A 12,009-nucleotide genomic window follows, 5' to 3' on the forward strand; every position below is an offset into this window, starting at 1 on the left:
GAACTTGAATTTACCCTAGCTGATGTAAAAATACTGGAGTCACGTAGTGTACAAACAGACAAACTGACATGCACACAGCATCTCACAATGACATTGCCATATCTGTATAAAGGCATCAATATTTAAAGAGGACATCTTTAAAAATAAGGAACAAGACAGAAGAGTACTGTATAACAGTTTTATTCATCACTGGATAAACTACTACTGGACGAGTCACTGGACATAAATCCCACATCCTCAGTCTCTGTTTTGTGTCCTTTAATGTCTGACAGAATGTGGTTCCCACTGGCTCCCAGGCCAAGCTCTGATGACGAGTGCCACCCCGAGGAAGTGGGGGTACCCTCTATAAAAGACAAAAATTATCTCTGAAGTACCAAGTATGCCTAATATTCATATCAAGTCAAGTGGATCCATTTTTATAAATGATGACTTTGTCTCATTTTTAAAAGAGATGATTTTTAAAATTTTTATTTGTTTTTATCGAAGCATTATACTTAACAACTAAAGAGAGACAACTCAGCGTTTAACAATTTAGCAAAATATTTTCATTCGCATGATTGTTAATAAATCTTTAAGTTTTTGCATTTCAATCTCAATAAATAAAGTAAATTTTACTTTAAAGTACATGTGTCCAAGGTGACTTCACAGAAACCTGTATTTTAATGCATTGTACACATGCAGTATTCCTACATTTAAATTACCAGTATAAGTGGAAATTTGAGTGAGACAAAAATTTAGCAATTTTTACATAAAATCTGGTATTTCATTTTTAGCGAGAAGTAATTTTAGCGATTTTAAAATGCTAACTAAAGAAGCTATTACAATTAATAAGCAAATAATTTTTAGTGATATTCAATTTTAGCGATGTCAGCACCCTCGCTAATAATGCCAAAATTAAATCCTCGCTAAAAATTCTACATGCACAGTAATACTGACCTGTTTGAGCCCCACTCCTGTTACTAGATATGGGATCCCCATAGGAACCTTGTGATTGTAAAACAGGGGTATTTAAGGGGAGATCACCAGCTTTTCCAAGAAATCCAAGTCTCATTTCAAAATCTGTAGGATATGGCCTTCTGGGATCACCTGAAGAAAAGAATAATCTATGACTCGATTTTTTCATATTATGCCATGGACTAATAAAGGAAAGTTTCATATATGCTTGCCTTAACACACTAAAAAATTGATAATCAAATTGTGAAAAAACAACAAAAAATCATGGGATTGCTTCACAATAAATCAACATCAATAAATATTAAATACTATAGCAATTAATTAATACCAATCCATAATATATTTTCATAGTTTTATATTTTGTTTGTCATAGCAAGGGAAATGTCTTTACCCTATGATATTTCTGTCAATGCACATGCATGTATCTGTTATAAGCATTTATATTAAAGATACAGTGGACATGTTTTATGAACATTTAATTGACAAGCACAATTTAATAACACTTGAAACCTTTGGACAGACTCCTAAAAGATTTAAGATTCCCTATCTTGACACACCCCTATCTTGACATGAAGGTTCTGTACATACCTGGGGCCCATGTTGGGGGTGAAGCCACGGCATTACTGGCACTGATTCTGTGGGCAAACTTGATCAGTTCTTCGGATGAGATCTTCTTTTTGTTTGCCTGATTAATGGCTGTCAATTTCTGTTTAGCTTGATATATTGCAGTAGACTGTAATATTTGAAAGACATATATTATACCTGTAATTTAGAATGGATACTGTTAAATTTGGTGGTGCATAATCTATATAGCACCTTTGGCAGAAAGTACCTACACTGCTAAATTTAGTACATGGCTAAATGTCTTGTGTATAAAAATCTAGCATCTTCAGAAAGTGCTAGATTAAATCTAGTTTAATTTTTTACAAAAATAATTTCTGCCAAATATCATGCACACCAAATATAATACAATTAAAGTACTTACATGTACATGTAAAAATTCGAATTGAAACCTGGTCTCAAAGGGTGATTAATATTTTGTTAAAAAATCATATATAGTATAAACATTCATTAGATTTACATGATTTAAAGTGACTGAAAATTGCAAATATATATATCACAAACCAGGATTGTTTCTGCTTCTTTGAGATTCTTCTGTAAATGTTTGATCTCTGCATCCCGTTTGTCCACCTCCGTCCTCAGTTCATCGATTGTCTTCTGGATTTCTGCTTGCTCAGCAGCTATAAATAGCATAAAGAATACATGAAAAATATCTATCTTTTCAAATTAACAATCTCTAACTGAACTATACCTGAATGATTCCCATATTGGTCAATTCAAAATCTGATTTCATGGTGACAACCAATACCTAGCTGCTATATTATTAGATTTGATAGCAAGAGCACTTCATATATAACATACAGAAATTCTATGATTATTTACATGCATCACAATGATTCAATGCTGGTAACTGCACAATGCAATCTTGAGCTTTTTGATGTACAATAAAGGCAAAAGTGTATTTATAAAATTCTGTAAAATATAATATCTATGTAAGACAATGTGCAATGGCTACCCAAAGTCTGATGGTCTGCGTCAAACCCTGATGGCTTGCTGTCTTCACAGATGCCAAAGTCTGATGAGTGATGATCACAAAAAATCTATGCTTCTTTTCAGACAAGACCCGATGCTTTAAAGTGGGATGGTCTGATACCCCAAGGACTGATGGTGCAGAGGAACAACCAACATCTCAATAATCCAACGTGAATCTGTTGCATGTCAACCCATCAGAGTTTGACACAGACCATCAGACTTTGGCATGGCCCCTGGACTTTGGAGCTCTACATATATAATAATTTGAAAACAAGAGGCACAGAAAACTTTATGCTAGAAATGAAAATTATGTTTGATACCTAATTTTAAAGTTTCTTTAATTTCTTTGTCTTTCATTGTCACCAACTCAACCAATGTCACAGAATCCATTGCATCTGGCTTCTGTTGACTTTTCGGTGTAGCTGCCACTTCAAACAGTTCCCTGGAAAGAAATAAGAGCATTAAAAAATATCTAAATTTTATTGAACACTTTTTCTCGTTGTCTGACTAGTTGCAACAAACAACTTGACACTTGGCTAGCGATGATGGTCCCTGGTACAGTAAAACTCGTTTAGTACGAACACGGATATAGCGAATTCACGGATATAGCGAAGTTATCTTGGATCCCCAGCTATGTGAATTTAACGTATTCCTTATATGGATATAACGAATTACGGAAATAGCGAAGTAATTTTATAGGTCCCAGTGACTTTGTTATAACCGAGTTTTACTGTATAGCTAAAAAATCAAAAGTTTATTACTTTATATTTACATTTGCTGTGTTTTTCTACTAAGCCAACTGAAATTGATTTGAAAACCATTTTCGTTTATACTCACACGTAGAAATATACATGGAGATATGTGCATTAACGTGACGTCACAATAAGGCTACAGCTATGTTAGTAAAAGTACAATGATATAGGGGCCGGCAGTGAGAAATTCAAATATTGAGTATATTTTTGGTGCTTCCAAACATGTAAAATGTAAATATAAGGAACTTTTCAAGTTTAGTGTGAATTATTGGCGTGTGAATCACACAGACTTGCACGTAGGCATATTTTTCATGAAATGCAGCGCGCTATGCCTACGTGACAAGTCTGTGTGATTCACACACCAATAACTCACACAAAACTTAAAAACATTCCCTAAGTACATGTATATCTAGTGGACCATTGTGACACTTTGTCAAGCTGATAAAAAAGTGTTAAAGAAAACCTATTTGCAACACTGGATGTGTAACATTTTTCACATCTAATTCAACAAATATAACTTGACGTATTACAGAAAATTTTACAATCATGTACAATTCTTTTCAATACTTAGAAATGAGCTCCACATCTTCTATGAGTGAAAGCAACTTCTGTTTTGTACTGATCTCTGCCATGTTTCATCTATTTACAATCCTGTCCAATGAAATAAATTCTTTCAAAGAGTGCATAAGATTCTAACTAATCAAAATTTAGCTTACAACTCTCATGAAAAGTGAAACCGGAAGTACATTAATAAATTTAGAAACCATGAACAACAAATTTGATGCGTGAGTATTTCACGTTTTAAAACCTTTTGCATGTCATATTTTTCCTTTTAGGTAATTGCAAAAAGTAATTTAAAATTTGTGCCTTCTTCTTGTAAGATTAAGCGACAGGCATCATGCACTTAATTAGTGTTAAATCAGGCGAAGTCTTATTGTGCATGTGACGTCAGATTTCCGAATTGCTAGACTATTGACACTAGTACAGACACGTGTGATTTTGTTTAAAAATGCCACAAAAAATCAAGTCTTTTGATGTTTTACGCTCTGCAGCTGAGGATAATGAAAATGGGTATGGAATATTTATGTTGAATACGTGTAATGTTTTACGAATTGTGTCTTAATGAGGAGTTAGAAAACAAAAACATACTTTCACGGTTTTAAATTCCATATGTGATTGGTTTGAAGATCTTTGTGTATTATTGGTAATAAGTCAATGTTCATTTTAAGGTTCAAAAACATACCAATAACTGATAAAAGGTACTTAGATACCATATCTTTATTGATTCTATATCTCATTTTGAGAATGCCTATGGTTGCAAATAAACTAAGTCAAAAACCTAATTCTATTCTTTTATCATTGTTTTCAGTTGTTTCCAATTTTAAAGTTAAGTCAAAAGTTCCTATTGCATATCAGGAAGAATTTTAATTCTGGCAATAATTCTTTCTTTAACATGTTTAATGTCAATAAGTAATTTCACTAAGATATCATGGATATTGGATGCTTTGTTTGCTTCAGTTGTTTTATTAATCTCTGAAAATTTTCTTGAATTCATCTGTTCAGAATAGTAAACGGTAAGTTATTAATAGTAAAATTATATCATACTTTAAGACATTCATCATGTTCATAGATCACACAAATTCTGAGATCTGCTATATTAAATGCTAAAAATATCTGATGAAAAGAATGATAAAATTCTTTCCTTTAAGTTTATAGTCAAACAGTAGTATTGTGACAATAAGTAATTTCATTAACATATATGCATATCATGGATATTGGATCTTCAGACCCTCCCCTGTAAGTCTGGAAAATCAAAATATAATGATAGAATCTTCAGACCCTCCCCTGTAAGTCTGGAAAATCAAAATATAATGATAGAATCTTCAGACCCTCCCCTGTAAGTCAGTTACTGGAAAATCAAAATATAATGTTCTAACCCTCCCCTGTAAGTAGTGGAAAATCAAAATATAATGGTAAGTTATTGGAAAATAGTAAAATTGAAAGTCAGTTATGGAAAATCAAAATTTAAGACTGTAATGGAAAATCAAAATATAATGATAGACCCACCCCCTGTAAGTCAGTTACTGGAGAATTAAAATATAATAATGATAGAATCTTCAGACCCTCCCCTGTAAGTCTGTAAAACTGGAAAATCAAAATATAATGATAGAATCTTCAAACAGTGGTATAATCTGACAAACTTGTTTTGCCACCTGTGGAAACTCTTAATCTTATTCCAGTTTTAAGGACATTTCAATATATAAACAACATTGTGTTTAAACAGGTCAATTTAAAAACTTTTTATGTATATACAACAAAGACATTTAAAAAGTGGAAATGTTAAAGGCATGTTTCCGTTCATACATATTAATTATAGTTAAAAACCTTGCATTCATCAGTGTGCTTTTGTTACATTGAAATTCTTTTAATTTTCATTTGAAGTAATACATATACAGTGCCTGACTATTATCCTTTTTAATAAAGAAAAAAATGCACAAAAATACAGTTTCATGGTAAATAAAATTAAGCACAGAAATTTAAGTAAGAACATGTTCACTTTCATATGTTAATAAAGTGGTCAGCAGTGTAACCCCCCCCCCCCTCCACCCCCCGGCCAACTTAATTAATCAGTAATAAACTTATTTGCTAATGTTTTTAAAGTCTGGTTAATTATATTCTTAATAAAGCTGTCAGAATTTCTATGTAACATACACAGACACACAAATAAAATTAACAGTTGACCAGAGAGATGTATTTACAGAGTTGAAAATCATTCCATAACACAATATAATAAGTCTCTTGATAGTGAAATTCACAAGATAATCATGGCACATGAAGCACTTTGTTTTCACAAGAGTAACAATTAGGGCTTCTCATGGAATCAAAATCTAAAAGGTGTGTATTTGTCTAGCTAGAGGAAAGTATCAATTGTAATTAAATTCTTTTAATTTTTCAATCGGCGATCTTGAAATATAATTACAAATTGATCTAACAGGACAAATATTTTTTTTTTTCATAACTACAAACAGAGTTCAGGGTATCTTAAAGTATATTTCTTAATTGCATTAATAGGTTAAATTTACTATCGAGGATATAATTACCCAAGCCAATGCATTTAAAAGATGTGATAAGACCGCAACAAATGATGAAATGGCCGCCTATTGCAGTGTCAATAAGGCTATTGGGGGAGGATTTGGGTGGCCGCTGGCCGCGTTACACAGGTGGCTGTTTATTCCAGTTAAAATATATAGGAAAAATCGTCAACCGCAAGTGGCCGTTGATTTCGGGTATAGTTTGACTGTATAATGATAGAATCTTCAGACCCTCCATTGTAAGTCAGTTGTACTGAAGAATGAAATTATTAAAATAACAGAATTTTCAAAACACCTTCATAAGGCCTAAAATAAAAATTAGTTTGTTTGCAGTTGCCTACCGACCCACTGAAAATGCACCCGACCCAAATTTTTTTTTAGCCATTTTGTAATTTAATTTTTTTTCTTCAATTTTTCAAAATATTGTAACTGTTTCATTTTCAATTTTTGACTTTTGTTTTTATCTATCTGTGGTTTATAACAAGAATGGATCTTACGCATGTTTAGTAGGCCTTTAAAAACATTGAAAAGCTCTATTATTTGTAATTTAACAAAAATCTTAATTTTACGTTTTTTTTTTCCAAAAAAAAAAAAAGAGTGCCTGCATACCTACTTAGTCTGAAAATATAGGTCGGCAACTGCAAACAAAATATTTTTTAAGCTTGGCCTAAGAAGTTACTACTCCCAGTAACTTGACAAATAAAGGATGAATATTACAATCTTTACTCATGAATGATATGTACACTTTTTATCCAAGACTAGAAGTTTGATAACACAAAATTCAAATAGTTCACCTATCCTGTTTTTTTTTCTTCTTTACGAACATGTTTTTCTAAACTTGTTAGTGTGAGAAATGTGATACTGTTTAGCTTTTGTATTGGAATTTTGTTGTATAAAACAATATATCGGTATTCAATACTGTAAACTTATTTGCATGTGAGAAGTTTTCGCGAGAGCCTCGTAATCGCCAATATTTCTGGCTGTGAACAGATCCTAAAAGTCTGTGTCTTAAAACAACAGGTCAAAAAAAGGCTTCGTGATGAAAATTTATCATCGCAAACTAGTTTACCCTCATAAAATCTCGAAATAAAGTCCTTGCGAATAAAAGTTGGTTTACAGTAATCAGAAATGCAATGTCACTCCCTTCACACAATCAGGGACATCACAGTAGTTAATTATTTACCAATTTTTCTCTCTTACACAGAAGCCTGGCCCTGGGGAGCATCCATTACAGTTCAACTACTCCCTGTGGTTCTCCAGGAAAGCACCAGGAAAACACTCTACAGCAACTAGTTATGACCAAAATCTCAAGCTTGTGGGAACATTTGCATCAGTAAGTATTTTATAAAATATAATACATTAGCTGTGTACAATAAAGGTTATTGCCCCTGATGGAGAAGGTTTTGATTTTTCTTGGATGGAAAACCATCAGAAATGTTAAATACATGTACATTGGACAATTAGGATTAGATCAATTTGTTGTTGAATGTTGATACACTCTTTATGCATTAAAATGCATTGCACATAATGACATACTGTGATACATATACTACCGGTAATATGATATATAGCTTACATTTGGTATGTGATTTCTTTACATTTTCCACCATCCTTTAATTTGTTGATCAGCACCAATTTTTTTTTAACGAGCTACTTTTTGTCGACATAGCCGTTTCAGAGAGCTCTGTAAAATTTTTCACGCATTCATCAAGGTGATCCATACGCCAAATATAATAGTTCTAGCAAAAATGCTTTGGTTTCAGTGATTGTATAAACTTGAGAAGTAAAAACTGTATAAAATTTCATACTTTAACATTATTATTAATGCCATCATGCTTTTAAAGAAATTTTTGATTAAATACCTGTATGATGTACAATTACTGCGTATGAATTAATATATGTTCAAGCATGTTAGGTAAATAAAAAAATCTTCCCATCTGAAGTTTATTTATAATTGACCTAGAATACTTGAAGGATTCAACACAAACACCTGCTGCTCTCATTAGCTGCAGCTAGTTGTTGTTGAAAATCTATTTTTAGAATCCAGATTTGCTGTGGGAATCTTTAACCTAATTATTCCATAACACTGACCACTTCAGCTAATGTGTTGAAATTCAATATAGAAGCCAGTCAAAATAATATGGAAGCCCATAAGTGCCAACCTGTATTTATAAAGGAAAAGCAATATACACTTTATTTATGAACCAAACATGGATCAGACATATAATATTCAATCTCTTAAGATGCAAAATAAACTGAATATATTAAGGTATGGTGCTTAGATGTATGAAAAAGCTCAACTGACTCGAGCGAGTCAACTCGCAGGCCCTTCAGGCCTTTGATTTAACTATTGTTATTTTTCAGGTGGAACAGTTCTGGAAGTATTATGCCCACATAGTGCGACCCAGCGATTTAACAGGGCACAGTGATTATCATTTGTTTAAGGAGGGAATTCGTCCAATGTGGGAGGTAAATTCAACTTAACTTAAACAAAGTGTGTAATCATCTACTACCTACATAGATTAAGGATGCTGAGTGGTCAAAAAATTATCCAAGAGATTTTCCATAAAATATCAGATTTTTAAAATTCAAAAACAGTTTGTAAATAAAAAAATTGACATTTAAGTAGCTTTCTGTAATTGTTCTTATGCATACTTGAAGGATTCAGCAAATAACAAGGGAGGTAAATGGATAGTTCGACTGAAGAAAGGCCTGGCCTCTCGGTGTTGGGAGAATTTAATTCTAGCCATGCTGGGAGAACAGTTTATGGTGGGAGAGGAGATATGTGGGGCAGTCATCTCAATACGATACCAGGTACATTGTAATTTATTTTCTAGCAAAACATCCTTGCTAATATTTATATCCCCCAATATGCCCTCCCTTCTTTAAAGGGGGATATCTAGGTTTTGATTTTAGTTCTGTTTTGTGTATGATCAAGCAATTTTGACAGAGTTATGCCCCTTGGACTTAGAGAAATAATAGTTTCACAAAAATCTTTTTTTTTAAGAATGATTTACAGCAACTTTCTATTATATTTTAGAAGCAATTTCTGAAAATGGACTATCTTTTCTTTGCTTTATGGATATCTAAATCTTTACTTTAACTTTCTAATTGCCAGGAGGACATTTTGTCCCTATGGAACAGAACAGCAAGTGATCAACAGACCACGTCCAGAATTAGGGACACGCTTAAACGAGTTCTCAACCTTCCACCCAATACCATCATGGAATATAAGACACACAATGATAGCATCAAGTATGTTCTGTTGCATTTGACACGCAAACTTATCCAAATCAGTATCATACATGAGATTATTAATGGTATTTTTTCTGGGGAGTTAATTTACATGTTCTGAAGACACCCATAAATTCCTGTCCTCCAAAAATTGTGAAAAATACAAATTTAGGCAACTCTGCACTTTCCCAAAAACCCACAAACCTCAAAAATTGCCCCTCCTTAAAGTAAACAGTAAGGAAACGTTGCTCTCTCTACAATAACAGCTAATATGCAGTATACATATGTTGATATTTTTAATGTACGTTATATTTACTTGTAAAATTTAATTGCTTTATTACTTAATTACAGGGACAATTCAAGCTTCAGAAATACAGATATTTTCATGAGGTGACACTGGAACAAGCCATTCTACCTGTAGAGAAAACTGTTTAACAAAGAGACAAGGTTAACAAAATGTCACTGTGCTCTGTGTTTGGAAAAAGTAGACATTTTTTTCTTTCATTGCAATATTACAGAGGCACAAGAGCAAGAAAAATTAAACTTTGTCAGTGCATATTACCACAAGGCAAAATGGACGCAGTGTAAGAGAGTACTTGATTTATGCCCTACTGTTTTCAACAAACAAGTATTTGTGACAAACACTGCAGTTCATGTGGCTCATGATGTTCAGGATTGAATTTTTTTGTTTGCAATTTAAAGAAATACATGAAGGAACAGGTTAGATCAGTATTCATTTGATAAAAATTGTTCTTTTTTAACATTAATACTTTAATGCCATGCAGATACAAGATTTACAAAATGTATATAAAAACCTTGTTAAGTATTTTATATCATATGTTTTAATGTTGCAATGTGTTTGCATGTGTAAACAAATGTTGTTTTAAATAAAAAATACTAAAATCCATTTGTTTGGTATTTATATTTAAATTTTATATGCTTTGTGCAAATGAAAGATATTCCAGCACGCGTCTTTACATATAATTTCAGGACTGTTATTTTTATTATACTAAAGATGTATCCAATTATGGCACTGTTTTAGAATAGATTCACTGGTTGGAAACAGCTTTACCCAGGATTGACTAAGTCTTATTCTCATGAATTACATTGTACTTTTGAGTAAACTAATGTGAAGTCCTAAGAAGATTTGATGATCCTAGTCCTTAAAGTAAGCAAAATATAAACGTTTTTATTAAGTGTAAATTTAGGTCAACTTTGAAGTGACCTGGAGACCACGCCCTTTGCCCCAGGGTAAATCCCCATGCAAATTTTAATCTTCAACTTATCCTGATCCTTGTATGTATGGTGAAAATCTGCCTGGTGGTTCTGGCACTTTTGGTTTTGTTTTCCTGATTATCTCCCCTTGTTTAAGGGTCCCAGTCCTAGTTTTAGGCCTTTCAACTGCCGCTAGGGGTCGGTATTATGAACGATAACTCACAGCTGAAACTTGTTTAGAGCAGGCTCGGGGTATCTAACTGTTTACACGCAAGGCAGTTTTTAGCATTTCCCAAGTGAGTCTTTACTCTCAGTAGAATCCAGTGGTTTTAAAATTTATCACCAATGTTAAACTTATTTACTGTATAGTTGCGGACACCGGTTTACTGCATATAATTAAAATTTTTAATTAAAATAAAAAGTGAAATCTACCCTCCTTCTCAGTTCTAACCTAATTAAATTTTTATACTCGGTCGTTCCCCTTCGTGCTAAGTAACACAAATAAGATGATCAATTGTTGCATTTACTTGTAAAAATATATATATTTACACAGGAAGCGAAAAAGCGCGAACACAAAAAACATGACATTAAATTTTCTTCTTCATAATAATCGTCAAAGAGAGTTAAAACTATTGAATATAGTCTGTTCCCCATTCATTTGACCTTGTTATTGCAGGTAGAGTGAAGGCGTTCTTTCTCTTGGTCAGAACTTTTTGTGTACAAAACAATGTAAGGAACCCCTTTGTGTATATAACAATACCAATGCTGAAGCAGCCTATATGTCATTCCTATAAACGATAACTCATAAATCGGCACTAAGTTGGCCATTTTTCACACCTGAGTTACCTGTCATTAAACACAACATCGGAAAAGTCAATTATAAATGATTAAACTTTTTAATGATGTAATTAAAAGTATGCATAAGTTATTATCTTTTTTGATAATTTCATGTACCTATAAATCTATCTATACAATGTTTTTACCTTATGTGCAACTTGAAAAATTAGTTGAAAGGCCTACTAGTTTTAGTATAAATGGTAGCCCTTGGGCCAAGGATACCCTGTGACAGAATTTGATACTGATTGGCCAAAGGGTTCTTGTTATGGCCCATATTCTAAAAAGTTTACGCACACCCCACAAATGGCCATAGCACAAATGGCCTTTGGCTC

The 12,009-nt window shown here is 32.8% G+C and overlaps 2 protein-coding genes across 2 annotated transcripts; one reads left to right on the plus strand and one right to left on the minus strand.

The window, feature by feature from the left end:
• Nucleotides 1–167: 167 nt before the first annotated feature.
• LOC134254424 (mediator of RNA polymerase II transcription subunit 4-like) lies at nt 168–4,016 on the minus strand. Its single transcript, XM_062736947.1, has 6 exons — nt 3,867–4,016; nt 2,868–2,989; nt 2,080–2,195; nt 1,543–1,687; nt 937–1,086; nt 168–343 (listed from the first exon to the last, which is right to left on the minus strand). Exons 1-6 carry the CDS (start codon nt 3,929–3,931, stop codon nt 180–182), a joined length of 762 nt encoding a protein of 253 aa, XP_062592931.1. The 5' UTR covers nt 3,932–4,016; the 3' UTR covers nt 168–179.
• Nucleotides 4,017–6,449: 2,433 nt separating this feature from the next.
• Nucleotides 6,450–10,252, plus strand: LOC134254421 (eukaryotic translation initiation factor 4E type 2-like). The gene is made up of 6 exons (XM_062736945.1): nt 6,450–6,536; nt 7,596–7,724; nt 8,756–8,860; nt 9,053–9,205; nt 9,510–9,646; nt 9,977–10,252. Exons 1-6 carry the CDS (start codon nt 6,450–6,452, stop codon nt 10,017–10,019), a joined length of 654 nt encoding a protein of 217 aa, XP_062592929.1. The 3' UTR covers nt 10,020–10,252.
• Nucleotides 10,253–12,009: the final 1,757 nt, after the last annotated feature.

The sequence above is a fragment of the Saccostrea cucullata genome, unplaced genomic scaffold (assembly GCF_032062105.1).
Source record: "Saccostrea cucullata isolate Sc308-1 unplaced genomic scaffold, CSIRO_AGI_Scuc_v1 ctg1275, whole genome shotgun sequence".
In the NCBI taxonomy this organism is placed as follows: domain Eukaryota; kingdom Metazoa; phylum Mollusca; class Bivalvia; order Ostreida; family Ostreidae; genus Saccostrea; species Saccostrea cuccullata.

Coding starts and splice junctions, on each gene's coding strand:
- LOC134254421 (XM_062736945.1), top strand. CDS start 6,450: ATGGCCGCCTATTGCAGTGTCAATAAGGCTATTGGGGGAGGATTTGGG. Junction 6,537..7,595: donor ACAGGTGGCTGTTTATTCCA/GTTAAAATATAT, acceptor TCTCTTACACAG/AAGCCTGGCCCTGGGGAGCA. Junction 8,861..9,052: donor GAATTCGTCCAATGTGGGAG/GTAAATTCAACT, acceptor GCATACTTGAAG/GATTCAGCAAATAACAAGGG.
- LOC134254424 (XM_062736947.1), bottom strand. CDS start 3,931: ATGGCAGAGATCAGTACAAAACAGAAGTTGCTTTCACTCATAGAAGAT. Junction 2,196..2,867: donor TAAAGAAACTTTAAAATTAG/GTATCAAACATA, acceptor TGCTATTTATAG/CTGCTGAGCAAGCAGAAATC. Junction 1,087..1,542: donor ACCCCCAACATGGGCCCCAG/GTATGTACAGAA, acceptor TCTTTTCTTCAG/GTGATCCCAGAAGGCCATAT.